The sequence below is a fragment of the Myotis nattereri genome (genome assembly GCF_964212035.1).
Source record: "Myotis nattereri genome assembly, chromosome: 2".
NCBI classification, from domain to species: domain Eukaryota; kingdom Metazoa; phylum Chordata; class Mammalia; order Chiroptera; family Vespertilionidae; genus Myotis; species Myotis nattereri.
This window is the reverse complement of record NC_138076.1, coordinates 166,232,180-166,254,834: the sequence shown is the minus strand read 5'-3', so window position 1 is coordinate 166,254,834 and position 22,655 is coordinate 166,232,180. Positions and strand designations below refer to the sequence as shown.

General features: G+C 42.2%; 2 protein-coding genes across 5 annotated transcripts in view; both read right to left on the bottom strand.

The window, feature by feature from the left end:
• The window catches only part of CERS5 (ceramide synthase 5), a 36,421-nt gene extending 20,057 nt beyond the window's left edge, over positions 1-16,364 (bottom strand). The window contains exon 1 of one of the 3 annotated variants that reach the window (XM_081082648.1): positions 15,947-16,364. In XM_081082648.1, the coding sequence (XP_080938774.1) occupies positions 15,947-16,143 (197 nt within the window). In that variant the 5' untranslated portion in view covers positions 16,144-16,364. The remainder of the gene's footprint in view (positions 1-15,946) is intronic. The other 2 variants (XM_081082647.1, XM_081082649.1) reach the window with 2 other exon arrangements.
• Positions 16,365-19,172: 2,808 nt separating this feature from the next.
• LIMA1 (LIM domain and actin binding 1) overlaps positions 19,173-22,655 on the bottom strand; it is a 98,316-nt gene continuing 94,833 nt past the window's right edge. For both annotated transcript variants that reach the window (XM_081082643.1, XM_081082644.1), the window contains exon 11: positions 19,173-21,469. In XM_081082643.1, the coding sequence (XP_080938769.1) occupies positions 20,461-21,469 (1,009 nt within the window). In that variant the 3' untranslated portion in view covers positions 19,173-20,460. The remainder of the gene's footprint in view (positions 21,470-22,655) is intronic.

Sequence of the window (22,655 nt, the reverse complement as noted above, 5' to 3'; positions counted from 1 at the left end):
TGTGAAGGTACTCCTTTCCACCTGCCATTCCAGGAACATGAGTCTAATGATCCAACCTGATTGTAATCTATCTGCCTTGCTTTATAGAGATCATTTCATTTGCCCTTTCCCTGCCCTCCAGATATATGGTAGCAGCTGACCTAAGCCTGGGTTAATTAAGATGAAATTACTACTTTGCTTGTTCATACCAAAGACAGGAGCTACACTTATCAAGTTTCTCAACTGGTATATCATGGCAAGTAACATAGATTGGTTATATTATGCTGAGATGCTGCTCTCAGTTCTCAGGGTAGTACATGGGGCCTGTAGTAGCCATAAACACTTAGCCTGTAGCCTTGGCCTCATATACCTGACTGTGCAACACACATTTTATTTTCTACACTAGAGGCCCGGTGCACAAAATTTGTGTGGGGGGCGGGGAAGGGGGGAGGAGTCCCTCAGCCCAGCCTGTACCTTCTCGCAGTCCAGGACCCCTCAGGGGATGTCCACCTGCCGGCTTAGGCCCACTCCCCATGGACATTCCTCTCACAGTCCGGGACTCCTTGCTCCTTACCACCCACCTGCTGGCTGCTCCTTACCACTTGGTTTGCTGCTCCTTAGTGCTGCTGCAGAGGCAGGAGAGGCTCCCACCACCACCGCTGTACTCGCCAGTCATGAGCCCAGCTTCTGGCTGAGCGGCGCTTCCCCTGTGGGAGCGCACTGACCACCAGGGGACAGCTCCTGCGTTGAGCATCTGCCCCCTGGTGGTCAGTGCGCATCATAGTGACTGGTTGTTCTGGTCGTTCCGCCATAACGGTCACTTAAGCTTTTATTATACAGATGTATAGCAACATGGTTGAGTTGGGAAGCATTGTGACTTGTCAAAATTAATATATAAAAAGAAAAATAACCATAAAAGAAACAGAAATAAGGAATGGGATAAAGGGGAAAATACAATAAAAAGAAAAAGGTCTTATATAGACTGAGGATGGTGTATCATTAGATGAAGAATATTGAGTAACTAAATTACCTGAATCTGATCTGAATACTCCCCACTACATACACACACACACACACACACACACACACACGAGAGAGAGAGAGAGGGGGGGGGGGGGAGAGAACGTGCAACAAAGGAGATAGCTGAGGTGATGATTAAATAAAGGGTTTTAGGGCCAAAATGAAGTCTGTTTAGAGAATTTAATCCTTAAGTACAAAAGCAGCATTTGAAAATTATCCCCCAGCCGAAACCGGTTTGGCTCAGTGGAAAGAGCGTCGGCCTGTGGACTGAAAGGTCCCAGGTTCGATTCCGGTCAAGGGCATGTACCTGGGTTGCGGGCATATCCCCAGTAGGAGATGTGCAGGAGGCAGCTGATCGATGTTTCTCTCTCATCGATGTTTCTAACTATCTCTCTCCCTTCCTCTCTGTAAAAAATCAATAAAATATATTAAAAAAAAAAAAAGAAAATTATCCCCCAGAACACATGTATCCCTTAAGAGGCAAATGCAGAGTACCACAGAAAACAGATTCATAAAGTCCTTTGCCTTTACAACTGAATTATTAATAAATCAATCACATTAAAAATTAGAGGGGCTTCTGCAGAGTGGAAAGAGGAGAGCGTAAAAAGGACATTCAAGCAGAGGGAACAGCATGTACTAAAACAGAGATATAAGAAACAAAGTCTACTTAGAGAATTATGGAATGCATTAGAGGTAGGGGTGACAGTGATAACAGTGATAGGAGAAAAAAACTATACAGGTAGTTAGGGGCCAGATCACAGGTGCCTTGTATGTTATGCTAAGCTTGAACCTTATCCTGTAGTTTGATAGTCACTGAAAGGCCTTAGATTGGGGGTGGGTGGGTAGAGAAGAGATGAATGGATCTATCTACACTAATAAAAGACAAACATGAAAATTGACCGTACCTTCGCTACACCTTAGCCATGCCCACCAGTCAAGCAGAGCGACTATATGCAAATTAACCCAACCAAGATGGTGGCCGGCAGCCACGGAGCTGGAACAAGCAAGAGGCTTGGTTGCCCCAATGATGGAGGAAGCCAAGCTTCCCGCCTGCCGTGGCCAGCTCTGAGCTCCACTTAAAGCAACAAAGTTTCAATTATAGAAGATAAATAAACCCCAGATACCTGCTTTCAGCCTGCCATGGCCACAGAGCTGGAGAGAGCAGGAGGCTTGAGTTTCACCTGGCGATGGAGGAAGCCAAGCTTCCCTCCCGCCTGCCCTGGCAGGCTCTGAGCTCCTCTCAAGGCTACAAAGTTTCAATTATAGAAAGTAAATAAATCCCAGAATAAAAAAGAAAAAAGAAAAAAAGGAGAGGCTGGGAGCTTCCGTCACCGGAGGGGCTTGGCCAGCCTTAAAACGGCCCTTAGCCCCTCACTCAGACTGGCCAGGCACCCTAGTGGGGACCCCTGACCCTAAAGGGGGTGTGGCCAGCCTGAAAACAGACATCAGCCCCTCACCCAGGCTGGCCAAACCTCCACGGGGTGAGAGTCCCCACTGGGGGGGGGGGTGTTGACCAGCCTGCAAACAGCCATCAGCCCCTCACCCAGGCTGGCCAGGCACTCCAGCGGGACCCCCACCCTGAAGGGGGTGTGACCAGCTGCAAACAGCCATCAGTTCCTCACCCAGGCTGGCCAGGCACTCCAGCGGGGACCCCACCCTGAAGGGGGTGTGACGAGCCTGCAAACACCCATAAACCCCTCACCCAGGCTGGCCAGGCACCCAAGCGGTACCCCCCACCCTGATCTGAGACACCCTTCAGAGCAAACGAGCCGGCCCCCACCCAGGCACCAGGCCTCTATCCTATATAATAAAAGGGTAATATGCAAATGGACCCTAACAGCAGAAGGACTGGGAATGACTGGTCACTATGACACACACTGACCACCAGGGGACAGACGCTCAATGCAGGAGCTGCCCCCTGGTGATCAATGCGCTCCCACAGGGGGAGCTCTGCTCGGCCACAAGCCAGGCTGATGGCTGCCAGTACAGCGGTGGTGGTGGGAGCCTCTCCCGCCTCCTCAGCAGCGCTAAGGATGTCCGACTGCAGTTTAGTCCTGCTCCCCGCTGGCAAGTGAACATCCCCCGAGGGCTCCCGGGCTGCCAGAGGGATGTCTGACTGCTAGCTTAGGCCCAATACCCCCGGGGAGCCTAAGCCAGTAGGTGGACATCGCCCGAGGGGTCCCAGACTGCGAGAGGGCACAGGCTGGGCTGAGGGACGCCTCCCTCCCCCCCCCCCCCCCCCCGCCCCGAGTGCACAAATTTTTGTGCACTGGGCCTTTAGTATATTAATAAAGAACTGTCATCACCTAAAGGCTATTGTAAAAAATCCATGCTATAAATGATAAAACATTGAACTAAGACTACAGAAATAGAAAGGGTGGATTCAAGATACACTGAGGAGGTAAAACTGATAGAACTTGGTGACTGAATAGATGTAAGAGGAAAAGAAAAGGAAGAGTCAAGCATGCCTTTCATGTTTCTGGCTTGGGAAACTAAGTTGATTATGGTGTCTCAACCAAGTAGAGAATAAGATAATAGCAAATTTGGGAGTGACAAATGAGCTGTATGTGCTGAAATGGGACACTGAAATGGAACTGTCTGGTAGGCAAATAAACTTGGAAAAGGGACTTGACACACACACATCTGAGAAAGAAAAAGAAAGAGAGAGAAGAATATAGGTGGTAACTAAAATTGTGGAGGATGGATGTTACTATATAAGAAAGCAATATAAATTGAAAAGAGAACCAAGGTCAGAATCCTGGTTAACAACCAGCATAAAAGGTGAACTGGGGGGACAGGAGTCATGTCAAATGAGGTAGAAATCCAGTATCCACTGGCTTTGGCAATTTGGAGATTTGGGGTAATCTTTACCAAAGAAATTCCTGTAAGTAAAATGGAGGCTCTAAAAGACATTAATGAGTTATAGCAGTGAAAGATATGAGGAGGAGCAAGAAAGAAGTGAAAATAGCCAAGACTCTCAAGAATCTGGGCTAAGAAGAGAAGGAAATGCCTGCAGCAGAATCACTCGATCTAAAATTAATATTCCTGTACTTTAAATACATTCTCTTATTGATCAGAAAGTTCATTCTATTTATCTCCCCCCTCCCCCCCCATTCATTTCAGCCTCACTCTCTGCTTATTTCTTCTCCTTAGACCTTACATATGCTAAAGTCTTTCCCATCTTAAAAAGGCTCTCCCTGTCCCTCACACCCTCTGGTTCTTTCCTACCTCACAAGTGAGGTTCCCTCCTCCTGACTTCTCTTCTCCTACTCATTCCTCAACCCTCCTCCCTCTCTCATCTGGCTTCTGTCCCTACACTCCATTGAAACTGCTCTTGCCAAAGTTGCCAATGATCTTCTTATTGTGAAATCAAATAGGTGTTTTTCAGCCCTATATCTTACCTGACACTCAGCACCATTTTATATTTTTGATCATGCCCTCCCTCTTGAAATGCTCTTTTCTTAGCTTCCTCATTGCTATACTCTTCCCAGTTTTCTCCCTCTATCTCTCTGGCAGTAGAATTAGACTGCTTGGTATGCACTGGTAGTTGAGTCACCTTGGACAAGGTACTTAACTTTCTCTGTGCTTCAGGTTTTTCATTCATCTGTAAAATGAAGATAACAACAGTATCTACCTACCTCATAAAGTTACTATGTTTAGCACTTAGAACAGTGCCTGGGACAAAGTTAAATACTTATTAAATGCTAACTATGATAAAATACTGTATGGCTGTCATATCTCTTATCTCCTTTTGGGTTTCGTTTTCCTTTTCCTTTTCCTAAAATAAAGTGTTTCCTCAGGGTTCTATGCAGGTTGTTTTCTTACTCTACATACTAACCCTAGGTGATCTCATTCAATTACAGCAGAGAATGGTCCACAGACCCCTGAGAGTCCCTGAGATACTCTCTGGGGGCCCATAAAGTCAAAATTATTTTCATAATAATATTAATATATTATTTGCCTTTGTTACTGTCTTGATATTTGCAATGATGGCACAAAGGGATGGTGGGTAAAACTAATGGCCCCTGAGCACAAATCAAAGCAGTGACAACAAACTGTAGTAGTAGTTATATAATTCCTTGCTGTGTCCTCTTAGCTAAAAAAGAAACAAAACTAGTTTCACTTAAGAATGTCCTTGATGAAATAATATAAGTGATTAATTTTATTAATCTTAACCAATAACTAAACGGCTAAAAAGTATTCTGTGATAAAATGGGAAGTACACAGAAAGCACTTTTGCTGCAAACTGAAGTACATATATGGCTCTCCCAAGGAAATGCACTTGGTTTGGCTGAGTTGTGTGCTGAACCAAATCACTTTTTTCATTGAACAATTTTACCTGACAGAATGGCCAACAGATAAACTAAGGTTATTCAGATCTAGGTATTTAGAAAACACTTTCTTGAAAATGAATAAGCCTGCCACTTAAAAGAAACAAATATTGCTGCTAATGATAAAATTCAAACTTTCAAGTAAAAATTAGAATTTTAGAGAACTTATATCCACCTTTGAACTTGACAATACTTTGGGTTTTTTGATGATATTGGTTATGAGATTAACTAATATGATTTTATTTTATTTTTTACTTTTTTTATGATTTTAAAATATTGTATAATGAGTGACATTTGCAAGAGCTATATAACTCAGTGAACCAGTATTTTTCAAATGAGCAGTATATGATATCCATTCAAGGTATGACAGACTAATACATTTTAAACATGAATAAAATGCTCATTGATATGGTTTCAGATTCTATAACACAACCAACCTTTAAGAAACCACTACTTGGCCCTAGCTGGTTTGGCTCAGTGGATAGAGCGTCAGTCTGCGGACTGAAAGGTCCCAGGTTCGATTCCAGTCAAGGGCACATGCCTGGGTTGCGGGCTTGATCCCCATTAGGGGACGTGCAAGAGGCAGCCAATCAATGATTCTCTCTCATCATTGATGTTTCTATCTCTCTTTCCCTCTCCCTTCTCTCTGAAATCAATAAAGATATATTTAAAAAAAAGAAAAAGGCCCTGACCGGTTTGGCTCAGTGGATAGAGCATCGGCCTGTGGACTGAAGGGTCCCAGGTTCGATTCCGGTCAGGGGCATGTGCCTTGGTTGCGGGCGCATCCCCAGTGGGGAGTGTGCAGGAGGTGGCTGATCAATGCTTCTCTCTCATCGATGTTTCTGGCTCTCTATCCCTCTCCCTTCCTCTCCGTAAAAAGTCAGTAAAATATATTTAAAAAAAAAAAAAGAAAGAAAGAAAAAGAAAAAGAAAATGAACCTCCCCTTAGTCTGGACTTGGATATACTGGATATCTTAGTTTGGGTGTATGTGTCTTGAGTACGGGCCTGGGCGGGGGGCGGGGGAGGGGGGGGGGGGGAAGAAATCACTACTTGTATGAAAGAAAAAAAAATATTTCCTTTTACCAATGACATATCTATGTGGAGCTTAAGAGTATGTATTTATGTACTTCAACCAAAACAACATATCATAAGAGAGTGAATGCAGAAGCCACTGAAGAGAACCCAATTATCTTTTATTAAACCAGTCATTAAAGAGATTTGTGAAATGTAAAATCAATGCTGTTCTTCTCACTAAATATTTTTTATTTTGGAAAATAATTATTTTTCAAAAATGTTATTTATGTTAACATGTAATAGGTTTGTTATTATTTTTAATGAAATGGTAGATACATTTCTTAAATTTCTCAATTTTACTTCCAAATGTGAAAAAAAATGACAGGTATATGTAACCCACACATAAACAAACACTCCTCTGGAATCCTCAATAATTTATAAGAATGAAAAGGAATGCTGAGAAAAAAAATTTAAGAATTTCTAAATTACACTAACACTATAATTTTAACCAATAACTAAACATAATTCATGTATGTGTGAGTGAGTCCTAGTCATTCATTATCTTGTATATTCCATACACACATGCATTCATGTTAATGTATTTTTTCTGAGTAAATTCTTAAGAGGATAGGATTTTTCTATGTATAAGCAAATGTGTTGTACATATTGTTGTACACATCATGTGCTTGCTATGTACAGGTACTGTACTTGTCAGACACGTATACCACCAAATCCAGTATTTCTTGCATTGTCTGTGTGAAATTTTTTACATTTTATTTTGAGGAGTATTTTTTTTTAATTTAAAAAAATGTTTTTTTTTATTGATTTCAGTGAGGAAGAGAGGGAAAGAGATAGAAACATTGATGAGAGAGAATCATTGATCGGCTGTCTCCAGCACAATTCCCAATGGGGATTGAGCCTACAACCCCGGCATGTGCCCCGACTGGGAATTGAAGTGCAATATCCTGGTTCATAGGCTGATGCTCAGCCACGCCGGTTGGGCTTGAGGACTATTTTTTTTTATTGGCAAATGTGTTCTTAAAACAAAGCAGAAACATTCGGGTGGTGGGCATATGATGTAATATCTTCTTATATCATAGAAACCCACACCTGAAATCTATATGATCATGTCGACCAATGTCACCCCAACAAATTTAATAAAAACAAACAAAAAAGCACAAACAGACTAAAAGGACCTCTATGGCATACTATTCTAAACCATGATAAGGCTAGGCACACATTGTGGATTTATACCACAGTATCCTTCATTCCTTATCCATTTATAGCACAGTTATCTTCACTTAGACCTATAGCAGGGTCTTACAGAATTATGACTATACCTGTGCCACTTAATGTACCTGCTGGTACTATGATGAGAAAAAAGGATCAGCATCCTGCTTATACCTTACCTTATTATAAGGGAACTAAGTCTTGAGATAAGAATTACTTAAGAGTATGTAAGGCCAGATAGGGCATGGCTCAGTGGTTGAGCATCGACCTATGAACCAGGAGGTTATGGTTCAATTCCTGGTCAGGGCACATGCCCAGGTTGCGGGCTCCATTCCCAGTGTGGGTTGTGCAGGAGGCAGCCAATCAATGATTCTCTCTCATCATTGATGTTTCTCTCTCTCTCTCTCTCTCTCTCCCTTCCTCTCTCTGAAAGCAAAAAAACATATTAAAAAAAAAAGTATGTAAGTATGTTCAAATGCTTCAGACACAAACTAATTTAAGACTAAGTTGTAGTTTTATTGCATGAGGAGAGGGGGAGAAAGGGAGAGGGAGAGGAGGGGAGAGAGAGGAAACATCAAAGTGAAAGAGACATACTGACTGGTTGCCTCCCACACATGCCTGACCAGAGCCAGGGATCATGGTTCTTGCCTTTGACCAAGAATTGACCCTGTAACCCTTCAGTGCAATGCCAATGCTACAACCATTGAACCACACTGGCCAGGGCCAAACACATTTATCATTTTTAAATGGATAAGTGATTATACAACTTAATGTATCTGCTTAAAGTAGAAACACACAAACCCGGGTGTGCCAAATAAGAGGTAGATTAGAGAAAAAGGTTAACAAAAAGCTCTTTCTCAAAAAGTTTTTACCATTCTTCATAGTCCAACAAACAGGGGGAGGGAGGTGTTGTTAGTGAGACATTAAGTCTATATTTTAGTTAATAGCTGTTAAAAGGAACTGAATCCACCTCCTCCAAACCCCCACAATTTATCTTTGTGCATACATTTATTACACTGTCTTCTAACCACAGATTTTCTTACTCTCTTTCTGAGGGTAGACATCATGACTAATTCACCTTTTTATCCTTGGCACATAGTTTGATATCTAGCAATCTGATTTATTTTGAGACCTTCTGTGCCTATAATAGAGACTTCTTACAAATGCTGACACTAACTAAAAGGTAAAAACTGCAAGGAATACCCTTTTTCAGAAACTCCATAATTTTGAGAAGATATATAATAGTGTCATTATTCTCTGCCTTACCAAGGCTGTGCAGAGCCCATGTATACTTAACTACTTGACAAACTTGTTTGTTTATAGCTCATTATCTACTCAACTGAGAAGATATATGCAGAAAGGCAAAACTATAGACCAATGCTTGGCTATAGGCACTGCCAATCAAAGATAACTCAAAATGGACTATTAACACTTTAGAAATCCCATTTTTACTATAATTTTTAAAGAAAGACTCAGTGTTTTTAAAGCACAGTCTGATATACGTAGGACTAATCACCTTCTGGTCCTAAAAAACTGAATCAAATGTGAATTTATATAATTATCTTCTTGGTTATTAACATTTGTTTGAGTCACTATCAGCAGCACTGCTCAACAGAAATATGTGAGCCACATAGATAATTTTAAATTTTCTAATAGCCACATTTTAAAAACTAAAAAAGGTGAAATAAATTTCGATAATTACTTGTTTAACCTGATATATACAAAATACTAGCATGTCAATATGTAATCAAGTTAAAAATTAAGATATTTTACTATTTTTTGGCACCAAGCCTTAAAAATCCAGTATGTATTTTATTTTACACTTAGAACACATCTCAGTTCTGGCTAGTCACATCTGAAATGCCAAAAAGCTAGCAGCTACTGTACTAACTACTGTACTGCACAGCATAGTTCTCCAGGTGATTCAGAGAGAAGTCTCCTTCACAGCTAGAAAAACTGCCTTCATATCTAAGGAAACTGGTTTCAGATTTTTTAAAAAATTAGAAATGATTATGGTTAACTCCTTTTGCAGTAACACCTCAATTAAGCAGAAGTGGATTCAGTATAAAAAGCTCATAACTGAGTGAATTCTTTAGAAGGCAGCATTTATTTGCCTAAAAATACCCCTGAGAGGAAGCCAAAATAGGTTATTATTTCTCCGTTCCCACTCTATGAGGGAGGAGGGTGTGTACAGATTTCATTTGCTGCCTCCTTCATGAATTTCTTCTTTACTCATCTAGGAAACCCTAGTTTTCTGACTCAGGAAGTGGCTAAAGCAAAAATATCTAGCACGTTTCTTTTCAGTGGCGAATACTAGTATATTGTCCCCAGGGATAAGCCAGGAACCTGACCTCATGCATGACAATATTCAGGGTTATCTGCAGAGCATCAATACCCACTACCCAGAAAGGGCTTGGGAAAGAAGTTTTCCCATAGAGAGGAGGAACACATTAGGCTTTTGACCATCTGGAGCTTATTAAGAGGTGGATCCTTAGATAAGAGCAGGGTCATGTGACCATCTTTTTCAATCTCGCCCTGCTGGATCTGCAAACCTGATTTAATTCTGTGATTTACAATTCAACAACACCCAACAGAACACCTTTAGGGATGCAGTGGAATTGGCAGTCTCCCTCATAGCCTAGTCCAGCCGTGGGCAAACTACGGCCTGCGGGCTGAATCCGGCCCATTTGAAATGAATAAAACTAAAAAAAAAAAAAAAAAAAAAAAAAAAGACCATACCCTTTTATGTAATGATGTTTACTTTGAATTTATATTAGTTCACACAAACACTCCATCCATGCTTTTGTTCCGGCCCTCCGGTCCAGTTTAAGAACCCATTGTGGCCCTCAAGTCAATAAGTTTGCCCACCCCTGAGCTAGTCAGTAGCTAAGTCTATTCTTCCCAAAGCCTCTCTTCCCTATCTGGAGGATCTACTAACACTGGGTCACAATGCTGTGACATGCTATGGTTCTAGGAGGGGGACAGGTCTGTCAGGAAGAGGGGAAAAAGTTTGTCCTCTTCTTAGGGGAAGTGGGGGAGAACAGGAAAACAAAAGGCAGTATACAGCAGAGGTAGCTAGGTTTACAAGAGGAAGATGAAATGAGTGGTTAAGAAACCGTACACATACACACACACACACACACACACACACACACACACACACAACACACAGAATCACTACTCTTTGTTGCCAGTTACATGACAGCCAGCAAATGACTATGGTCAGTCCTGTGAGAATGATACTGAAAAGGCTCTTTAGGCAGCCCAGTGAGGTTGCCTAGGAAGTAACAGGAGAGAAGAGGGGATTGGAATAATGAATGAGCAGCAAGGAGAGTTTTAATCTGCCTCCTGTATAATTCATAAAATTTTCTTCTGGCAACATAAAACTCCTATTGCAGTATCATATTCAAAATAATGAGCCTATATATCTCTGATGGAGTCAATATTAAGACTCAAGCTCCTACTTAATCCCAAGGAACAAGATATTATATCTAGTGCTCAAGGGACTAGATATTAAATTTCAAACAATTTACCTTTAAGATCCAATTTAAGTAAGACATAGCAGACCTAGTTTGAACCACTCTTTCCTTCAGATCTCAAGCATCAACATAATATTAAAATAAGTTTAAAAAAACAGGTGGAAAAGTTTCTCTCTCGCTTTTTTATTTAATCTTTATTGTTGAGAGTATTACAGAGGTCCCTCCTTTCCCCCCATTATCCTCTCTACCCTGTTTCTACCCTGCCCCAGGCCTTCACCACTCCACTATCGGTGTTCATAGGTAATGCATATATGCATGTAAAAACTTAGGTTAATCTCTCCTGCCCCCCTCCCTCCTTCAGCTTTCCAGGCTATTGTGCACATCACTGTGCTAGGAAAGATGGTACGCTCAGAGTGGGCATGGGAGCTCTGTACTCTTTCCCCCAAAACACCCAGTTGGTGTTGGAGAATTAGAGAATTGTTTGGTGTTGGCAAAGACACACTATTTGGTGTTAGAAAAGCCACACGTGCAGACAACCTCAGTTTCTGTGAGTGGTTTCTCTCAGAGCATCTCCTCAATTGCCTGTGAAAGTACCTCCTTCCCATTGTATTCTTGGGGCATGTTTTTGGTGAATTTTGAATGATTTTTGAAGTTTCATCTGCAATTTCAAGGTAATATAGAAAGTCCTGATATCCATCCTTAAATGAACAAATTAATATTTAAATTTCTTATTGTATATATTTGTTTGATTTGAACTTATGAGGACTTTGTGAAGGACTTTTACTTGAGAGAATGTCAAAATACATCCGAGGACCAACTATCTTCTGATTGATACTTGAAATATCAACTCTTAGATAGTCTAATGATTATCTTTGGAATTTTTGGAACTGGCCAAGAATTATAATTAACTCACAATAAAAGACACTGTATACTCTTTAGTTTTTAAAAATAATCACAAAATAAAAATATTTTATCTCTCTTTTTTTAAAGTATATTTTATTGATTTTTTACAGAGAGGAACAGAGAGTTAGAAACATCGATCAGCTGCCTCCTGCACACCCCCAACTGGGGATGTGCCCACAACCAAGGCACATGCCCTTGATGGGAACCGAACCTGGGACCCTTCAGTCCAAAGGCCGACGCTCTATCCACTGAGCCAAACCAGTCAAAGCTTATCTCTCTTTTAATAGGTACAGGGTAGCATGAATTTGTGTATGGGGGGAGAGGAGAAAGAGAAGATGTAGGAAGGTACACAACATGCAAATATAGTATGGTGACATTTAACAATAGAAACAAAGGAATTACAGTTTTGCCTCTCCTAATCAAGCCAAACATCTATTTCAGATTGAAGATTTAGATTCCAGTTACTCCTCTGGGCAAATGAGTAGATGAGGGTGGACCCTCCTCAAACTATCAAAAAGTATTTACTGACAAAAAGTATTGTGAGTTAATTATGCTACACCCAAGGCATTTTTGCAAGGTACTGGCCATAACAATGCAACCAGTCAACAGAGGCCCACAAAGGAAAGCCTCTTGTAGATAATTCTCTCCTACCTGTAGTTCTTCAGCAAAATAGTTAGCTAGATATAAACACTTTACATAAATGGTCCAGTAGCTTTTCAAGTCCTCCTTACCAGATGGGCTGCAGTTCACTAGGGAATCTGGGAACTTAAAAAAATAAAATGCTCACTGTGGTTGATGACAAGGAAGAGAAAGTGAGAACAGATTGTAAACTCTATATTTATTCTTTGGGAGATTCTTAAAACAACACAAATAGAGATAACTTATCAGGGGGCATAGTGTAAGGTTCATTAAAATATGCAGAACAATTTTAAAATTTGCAAAGTTCAAGTGAAACACATTATATTAAATAATGAAGAATAAGATGAGCATGAATTTGTTCTCCAAATCTTAGAATACTAGGAACCAGGAGTTTAAATCTTAACCCTTGAAAGGAGGTTCAGGAACAGGAAAAGATGGCCACATTATACAGTGGCAAGGGCTCTGGGCTGGGGGAAATGACCTGCATCTTGGTTCTAGCTCTTCCCCCAGGAGAGTATGCAACCTCTGAAAAGTGGCCGCAGTTTATCTGTAAAAGGAGGTTGGAATTCTAGCTCTCATAGTCTACGACAGTGGTCTGCAAACTCATTAGTCAACAGAGCCAAATATCAACAGTACAACGATTGAAATTTCTTTTGAGAGCCAAATTTTTTAAACTTAAACTATATAGGTAGGTACATTGTTATTAACTTAATTAGGGTACTCCCAAGGCTTAGGAAGAGCCACACTCAAGGGGCCAAAGAGCCGCATGTGGCTCGTGAGCCGCAGTTTGCGGACCACGGGTCTATGATAACTACAGAATTGCTTCTAGAAACTAAGTAGGTAGGATTTGAGAAATGAGGAAATGTAGGAAAAACAACACCACCAATATTTTGATATATCTTTTTTCTATACTCAATAAGAATGGCTTCTATTTATTACCTTTATGGAAGACCAGCACAATTAGAAGAACTAGTAATCTAGTAGTCAGTTTTACTGCTAAAGTATTAGGTCTTAAAAGAGAAACAAAATAGCAAGACTGCTTCTAGGGTTAAACTTTCCTAAGATCAAACATGAGATGAACAAAGTACTGATCTACACTAGCCAAGAAATATCATATGAGAATGCTTTCAGCTCAGTATTCCCATCCACCCCTACTCTCCTGACACTGGAGCACCATAGAAACATTCAGATAGAATTCCCACAGGTAAAGGATCTTTTCCAGTGGCTCTGCCAGGAGACAGTCTGCAGCCACCTGGGGGAACTTTTTAGAAATTTGAAGATAATGTAAGTTTATATAAAATGGGTGTTTATAAGCAACAAGCTATTTCCTCTTGCCACTAACGTGGAGATACTTCCATATTCGTATATATTTATGTAGGAAGCACAGAATCTTTTCTTAGGACAATGAATTTTTTGGGCAGGTTTTGAATTATGTATTTTCCTTTTTAGTCATTACATTGTCTTCCTCTTTTTTCAGGCTTCATATAGATACTACCAGCCATGGGCAAACTACGGCCCACGGGCCGGATCCAGCCCATTTGAAATGAATAAAACTAAAAAAAAAAAAGACCGTACCCTTTTATGTAATGATGTTTACTTTGAATTTATATTAGTTCACACAAACACTCCATCCATGCTTTTGTTCCGGCCCTCCGGTCCAGTTTAAGAACCCATTGTGGCCCTTGAGTCAAAAAGTTTGGCCACCCCTGTCACTAACCTGATCCAGGTTACTCCTAAGAGAAATATGTGGTCTGTATCTCCACCCCCATAACATTTATAAAATGACTATACTTTAAAAACTGCAGCACTAAGTTCCCGAGGACCCATAAAAGGCAACTGGGTTTCATTTGCTACAATTAAAAGCATCAGCCTAGCTGGTGTGGCTCAATGGCTGAGCGAGGACCCCTGAACCCGAATGTCACTGTTCCATTCCTGGTCAGGGTACATGCCAGGTTTTCCGGATCAGTCCCATGTGGTGGGCGTGCAGGAGGCAGCTGATAGATGATTCTCTCTCATCACTGATGTTTCTATCCCTCTTTCTCTCCCTTCCTCTCTCTGAAATCAATACAAACATTTTTTTTTTTAAAAAAAGCGTCATATTTTGCACTTGAAATCTGGCAGAACACTTTGATGATAATATACAAACACAATGAATAAATGGATTAATGACTAGCTAGCTACATAATAAACACTTTTGAAAGATTTTTGTGTCATAAGTAGTAGGAAAATCAAACAAGTAATCCAAAACAGGTAACATTAAATTTTCAGAGAGTAACAGATTATTTTATCTGTAGCATCCCAGGACGGGCATCCGTGTACTATATAAAGCCCAAATGAACCAAGGGTGTCAAAGTGCCACCTCACTACCAGGACCTAGTGGGAAGAAGTCTCCTTTCCAGAGGCTGAGTAGACTTGATCAACATCACCCGCAGCCGTAAGTCCACTTTATAAAATCACCACACCAAGTTCCCACTGAATATCTTTATCTTACTTAGACAGAGACAATCCAGTCACTCAAAAAAAGGGAAATCAATCACTTTTCCAAAAACGTGGCCGAACAAAGTGTGCTGTGACTCCGCTAAACTCAGACGTTTGACTCCGTGCAGCAGTTTTCTCTCCTAAGCCCTCGGGCTCCCCATCCTGTCGGGATGGCCACTCCCGCTTCCATCTCTGGCCTCCGAGGCCCCGTCGGCAACTAATCTGACAGCTTTCCATCCTTTGGAAGCCTCGGGCTCCACCACACCCTGCTCTCTCACGGGCCCTGGCGGAATTTTATTGAAACACAAACACATGTCCCAGAGCTGACAAACCAACATTTGGGGCCTAAATAAATAATCCAGCTCCCCTCAACTCTCAGAAACTGAAGTATCCTCGCAAATCTTGGATCCCCATGAACCCGCCCCTTTGGCTTGAGCGTCCGGCTCTGGCGCCGACCCTTCAGCTCGCATGGCCCCAACTAGCTCGGGTGCCCGTGGCCCTTTGCCTGTTCTTCGCTTCGGGTTCCCGGCGCAGCTCACACCCCACCTGCCTCCCCGTCTGGAGAATCCGTGGAGGTTGGGAAGATCCCCCCCCCCACCCCCGTCCCCCCAAAGCCTCCGGGACCTGGAATTGAATGGCCCAGCGTCCCCCTCGCTCTCACTCCAGCGTGGTCCACGCCCCAAGTTCCCCGCCTTTGCCCAGGCACCCTGGCCACCTCGCCCCGCTCCGCGCATCCGCGTCCCGCGCGGAGCCCAGGAGCCCCCAGCACCGGAGCCCCTGCTTCCGGGCGCACCCCGCGGTTCTGCTTCCGGCCCTCGGCGGCCCCCGGCCCGCGCCCCCGGCCCCAGCGCCGCCCGCTCGCCGGCTCTCACCGCTCGAAGAGCAACCGCACGGAGAATACGCCTGCCGCCAACGGGAACACCGAGAGGATGTGCCGGGCCTGCGGGTAGCCGTAGCCGTCGCCCGGCCCCTCGAGGTCGGCCCAGCTCACGTTCTGGGGCATCCAGAAGCGCTCGCTCCACAGCCAGCCCCACAGCAGGCCCAGGGCGCCCGCCGCCGCTGTCGCCATCTTACGCCCGCCCCGCGGCCGCCACAGCCTCAGCCGCCGCCACAGCCAACGGAACCCGCGGGGAGGCGGCCCCGGGGCGGGGCCGGGCCGGTGGCCGCCCCCTTCCGGCCCCTTCCCGTTCCCCGCACGTCTCAGGCCTGGTCACAACCCTTCCCGTGCCTCCTCCGCGAAGCCGAGCCTCCTCGGCGAAGCCCGGCCTCTCCGACGCCCCTCTCGCCTCCCCGCCCACCTCGCTCACCCCGGACTCCGCGGACTTCGTGGTGGACCCCGCCCTCCAGGTTGGCCACACCCCTTCCCGAGCCCCGCCCCCGCCTCGGAGCCACGCCCCTCACCCAGCCCTGGCCCCACCCCCACTGGCCTCACAACGCTGGTTGCTATCAGTTTCGGCCACGCTTCTTCGGGTCTAGCTCCCTAACAGGGAAGGGACATTCCTTTTTCTCAGCCCAGGCAACTCAAAGCTGTTCCCGTTCCCGCTCCCAGGCAGGCTGTACTCATCTCTCTACTCCCCCCTCATCTCAGCGGGACCCGCCTACTCTCCACCGCCAGTGGCTAACTAGAATGGTTTTAAAATAAGTTAAAAATCTAAATCTCTACCTCTTATCTAAGGACAAATAAAGTAACTATAACTAGTATGGCAGCAGTTAAAGGGTTTCAAAGAGAGAAAAGGAAAAAACAAAACTCCAGCCATTCTAAGGAGTACATTAGGTTTGCTTTAACTCAGTGGTTCTCAAACTTCAGTGCGCCCCAGCTCAGCCATTAGCTTGTTCCATCCCCTACATGGAGAGTTCATTAAAAGTTTCCTGAGCCCCATCCACAGAGATTGATTCAGGAGGTTCAGGGTAGGGCCCATGAATTTGCATTTCTAATTTCTAAAAAAACTCATAGGTGATGCCTTTGCTGCTGGTCTGAGAACCACTGCCTGAAACCATTTTTCTCCAAACCCAACAATAGCTTAATGGTAACTACCCTATCTGTATTCAAGACACATTTTAAAAGAAGTAATTCCTCCATGATCCCATGGTAATTCAAATCAGAGCCCCAAGGAACAGAGAACGTGCTAACTTGGCATGCAGGAACAAACACACAATGATCTTGGTCTCAAGAGCTATTCCCAGCCCTAGCTCGTGTGGCTCAGTTGATTGAGCGTAGTCCCATGCACTAAAGAGTTGCAGGTTCAACTCCCAGTCAGGGCACATGCCCAGGTTGCAGGTTTGATCCCCAGTGGTGGTGCGTGCAGCAGGCAACCAATTAATGTTTCTCACATCAGTATGTGTCTCTCCCTCTCCCTCTCTTAAAAAACAAATATATAGGGTGTCCCAAAATTCACGTAAGATTTGAATTTTGCGTGAGCATTAACAACAACAACAAAAAATAAAAGGCTAATTTTACTTGGTTTATTGAATCAGATTCTAATATCTGTTGCCCTTTGATTTCAATCCCAATTTAATAAGCATTACCAAGTACCAATTATGGCCCAGGAGCAGGGACAATGAAGACCAATGAAGACCAATGAAGACCACGGCTTTGCGTATGTGCCAGCAAAGCCGTGGAGGCCATTTACCCGATGTGCTATTCCATACATAATCCTATACTGTATACTTTATGAATCAATATTTAAAATGTTTAATTATAAACCCGTGTTTTCTATTAAAATTACTTCTTGTGTGAATTTTGGGACACCCTTAATATATACCAGGTATATATATGCTCTATCCCCAAATGGTACAAAACACATTTGTTCCATTTCTCAACCTCTTGGCTGTTACAAAACATATTGCTCATGAAACATGTAATGAAAGCTTTGGCCAGAAGTGATCCCAGCAGCAAGATGGTGTTGAAGAGTCTCCTTTTCTCAGTTCACCAAATAAGAAACATCATCCTATTGCCACCATCAGCATATCAAGTCCAAACAAGTTGCCTTCATTCAGGAGAGCTGAGAGAATAAACAATAAACACTTTTTATTTGGCTGTCATTTTTGTTTTTCTAAGAATGTTGATTGTTTTTCTAAGAATGTTTATCTGGTCATTCTCTTAAATGACACTTTTATTATATTGATTATGGAGCTAGTTCTCGTTTCTAGTTCTCTTTTACCTATAATATGTCTACCTTACCCCTTGAAAGGCATAGAAGAGGGTTCTAAGTGTACTCTCAGTCCCCATGTACCTGATATATGGTGACATACTCAACTGATAACCATAAATGCCAGCCATAGGCGCTCAGACTTTATTGTATAAAGTCAGTAGATATTGTATCATGTAGATAAGTTAGAGTAGCAGTGTGTCACGGTAAGGGTAGCTAAACTGAAGCCAGGATTGGATATTTTATGAAGGTCAGCAGGAGCTTCTGGATAACTGTTTAGTGAACAAGGCTTTCTAACCGACTTTAACTTATGGTGGAGCAAGAGCAAAAAGTAGTTAGAAAACCAGGCAAAACCCTGAAACGCACAGTACACCTGAAAAACATAACAGATGACTCAAAAAGCATGCCTGTCTTCAAGAAAATCCATACTTCCCATGGTACAAAACACATTTGTTCAATTATTATGAAACATGTAAAAAAAAAAGTGCCTTAACAATTGGGTTGATTGCCTGTGCAGGCAAGGAAATCAAACAACCAACTATGCCTTTGCTCAGAGTGGAAAACAAGTCCATTTTCAGCAGAGGCATTTGGAAATTCCATTTGGCATTTTAGGCCTAATTTTAAGGTAAATTATTAAATGTTGAGTACAATTAACAATAAAAACCCACCATTGTATTCTGAATTGGTAAAACAAATGGCGCATTTTGAATGTACACATTAATTCTCTTGCCAAGTGGCTTTCAATTTTTAAGAAAAATTTGTCTTCCTTCAAGATGAAAGCCCCTAAAATCATCCCAACACCACCACCTAGTGGTGAGGTATATTAATAGCACTTCACTTAAACCCACATCAGATCTTTTTCTTTCCAAACTAAGGTAAAAGTAGGTCCTGAGAGACTGGAACAACGTAAAAAAAATAATAATGAAAAAGGAACATTGAAAAGTTCAAATGTAAATTTAAAGCTTTATTGAATAAAAATGTTTCAGACTAAGCAAGACTGTAAGAAAGCAGAACATTTTACATTTCTAAAAAATATTAGAGCTAAATTTCTAAAAATGTAGTACAAAGAAAAGCCTATAGCTTAACAACTCCCTTCACCACATATAATTTGGAATATCAATTATGTACAACAAATGTACTCAAGTTTATAATGTTCCAACGACTTAACATACCCCCCCTCCCCCCGCCCCACCACACACACACAAAGGCCTATAATTGGTTTAATTGCACCCTGGGGATACTGTCTGCCATAAAAATCAATACATTTCAGAGCTGATAGGAATTAAAAAATTAGTGTCCCAGAAAGGGAATATCTGAAGCGAAATATATGGTTTGAGGGTCTGAGCTCAAGTGGATTAAGGCGGTTCACTCCCCCCACCCCCCACCCCACCCCCGTTATTCCTTCTTTAAACTCACTTTGCTGTAACATGAAACATGTCAAACAGTAATATAAAAATCTTAATAAAATATTGTATCTTTTAGCAAATTATGAGAACCACAGCTACCACCAGAGAAGCAATCAATCACTTAGGGTATAGTCAAACTTATTGGCAAATACTATAGTTTACTTGGAAGACAGTGGATCTCTCCAAGCACCAAAGGTGCTTAAAAGGTGTTTCAGAAAGATGGTTGTGTTATATCTCAAGAATCCAGGTTAGGGTGTGGTTTCAAGAGCAGGATGCAAAGCAAATCCCCCATATATATCTGAGTAAGATAGTTAACCTAAAATTTTTAAAAAAAGACTAAATATTTGATTTCTTAAGAGTTGAATACTAAATTATTAAATTGGTATTCATTTAAAAATATACAAACTGTGCCCTTTATACTAAAGTGCATACAGTAATATTGTTTAAGTCCCTAAATCCCTCTGAATGATTCAATTTTTAGAGTAACAATGTACTATACTAATCATCTATATATTTCATATTGCCTTTGGGGAACACAGTGGAGTCTGGACTATATCAGTTGGAATATTCCCCTCCATTTTTATAAGACCTTAACGCACTTATGTATATCATCATGGCTAAAATCGAGGATTTAGGTAATGTTATCTCTAGCATTTAGAGATAAGCTGCAGTATGGGATTATTTTTTTTTTGAAGCAAGAACTGTTTCCCAAAATTACTTCCCCATAAATTACAGTTTATGCTAAGATAACTGTATACATACATCACTCTGATAAAGGGCAGTGGCTCACTAACTCTAGCACAAGGTAAGGCCCAGCACCACTGCAGTTTATCATTCCTCATCCTCATCCTCATCCTCATCATAGTACCGATTTCTCTTTATCTGCTCCTCTACAGACAGCTCTTTGACTACATCTCCCTCCCAGAATCCCACATCCTGGGACTTCTGAGTAGTGAATTCTTTAGGAGAGGTATTATCTGCAAAGCTGGACCAATTTGGAGACTTGGGTTCTAGTGGAGACTGCTGATTGGAAAGGTTTCTATCATCTTCATCTAAGTTTGCACCATTTTCTACAAGATTCTCACTCCCCATCTCAAAACCATAAACTTCCTTACTTCTCCTCCCTGCCTCCCCTCCTTTAGATTCCTGGTTTTGCCAGGTTGTTTTTCCCACACTCCCATTCTTCTCAGAGGCATTGGCATTTTCCACTTGTTTCCTCCCTGCTGCTGTTCCTCCTACAAACTCCTCACTCTGCTCTGACATGCTCCAGCCCTTCCTGAGAGGTGGGGACAAGGATTTGGGGCTCTTGATGGAAGGGGTTCGAAATGAAGCTGCTACAGTGAATGGGCGGCTTCTTTCCTTCAGCGAAGAAGATCGTCTCAACTTCTTCAGATCCAGATCTACATCCTCCAGCGCTTCAGGCTTGCTGATTTCATCCTCAGGAGGCCATTTGGGCTTGGATACTTTTATTCCTTCCTCCAATGTACTTCCTGAACTGCCAAGTTCAGTGGGGGGCGGCCAGGCGATCCTTAACTTCTTGGTTTCAGCTGGCCTGTCTTCTTTCTCTGGCTGAGAGGAGGCCTTGGCTTCCATGCTTGCGGTCAGCACACCCACCTTAGCAATGGGGGCATCTTCTACCCCTGAGCTCTGAGGGGTCTCCCCTGCATTTGGAAGTTGGGCTGGTCTCTCCAGTGTCTCTTCATCTTCATTTTTGCTTGCCCACAGATCTTTGTGTGGTCTGTGCCCAAAGCCTTCATCATAGTTGCCTTTAGATTTAAAGAGTTGATTGAAGTGAGGCTTGCAATAGATTCTCCCATGTAGTGATGCATATGTTCCAAGACTATTGTTGAAAGAAAAAGAGCATGAAGTTAACAAATCTGTATGTTCTTATTTACACCAGCAGGCTGCAATCTGGCAATTGCAGTATTTTCAGAAGATGACAAGTGAGAAAAATATAAAAACACATCAATCACCTAGGATTCTCTATTTATTTATTTATCTTTATTCTGTAGCAATAAGGTGTATTTATTTATTTTTTCTCTACTCTTTTTAAAAATATATTTTTAAAATTAATTTCAGAGAGGAAGGGAGAGGGAGAGAGAGATAGAAACATCAATGATGGGAGAGAACTATTGATCAGCTGCCTCCTACATGTCCCCTACTGGGGACTGAGCCAGCAACCCGGGCATGTGCCCTGACCAGGAATTGAACTGTAACCTCCTGGCTCAAAGGTGGATGCTCAACCACTGAGCCACACCAGCTGGGTTCTCTACTCTTTTAAAGCACAACAGTTTTATTATCCTTATTAAAAAAAAAAAAACACGCCCACTTCCAGACCTGAACCTTCACAAGACAGCTTTCTACCTGGTACATTTTCTCATTTTCAAATGATTTCATTACCCTTTGTCAAAACTGTGAGAAAAACAAAAACAGAACTTTATCCAGGAACTCTTGCCTAGGTAATCCCACCTATCTCTGATCACTCATATATTTCCTAAGTATTTACAACCTATAACTACTTACAATGGTATACCTTTGTAAAAGTTGAATCTTCTTCCTCCTAATTTCCCATTTGTGTTATAATTTAAAAGCACATCGCTACAGGAATGGGTACAAAGTGCTGCAAAACGCTGGGACTCAACAGATACTAGCGACTGAATACAGTTAATAGGAGAACGGTGTGCAGTTGCCAGGACGTACATCTAAAATAATGTCAGTGCTGGACAGGCCTTTAGGAGATTTGGTGTCTCTCACAGAGTGAGACATTTTAAAGGGGGTATAAAAACAGCAGCCTTTCCACAGAAGAACTATAAAAATTCAGAAAATTCAGAAAAATTTTAGAGTGCTGATACTGATAGCTATTGTGCTGACAGTGTGCTATTGAAGGCCCCAGAAAAATTCAGTGGAAGGAATGTTGCCGACCTAGAGCCATCTCACACTGGAACTGGCTGTCGTGAGGCATCAAGCCCGAAGAAGTGTCATGCAGATGCCAGGACATCTTTCAAGAGCATTTTAGAAGGGATGCT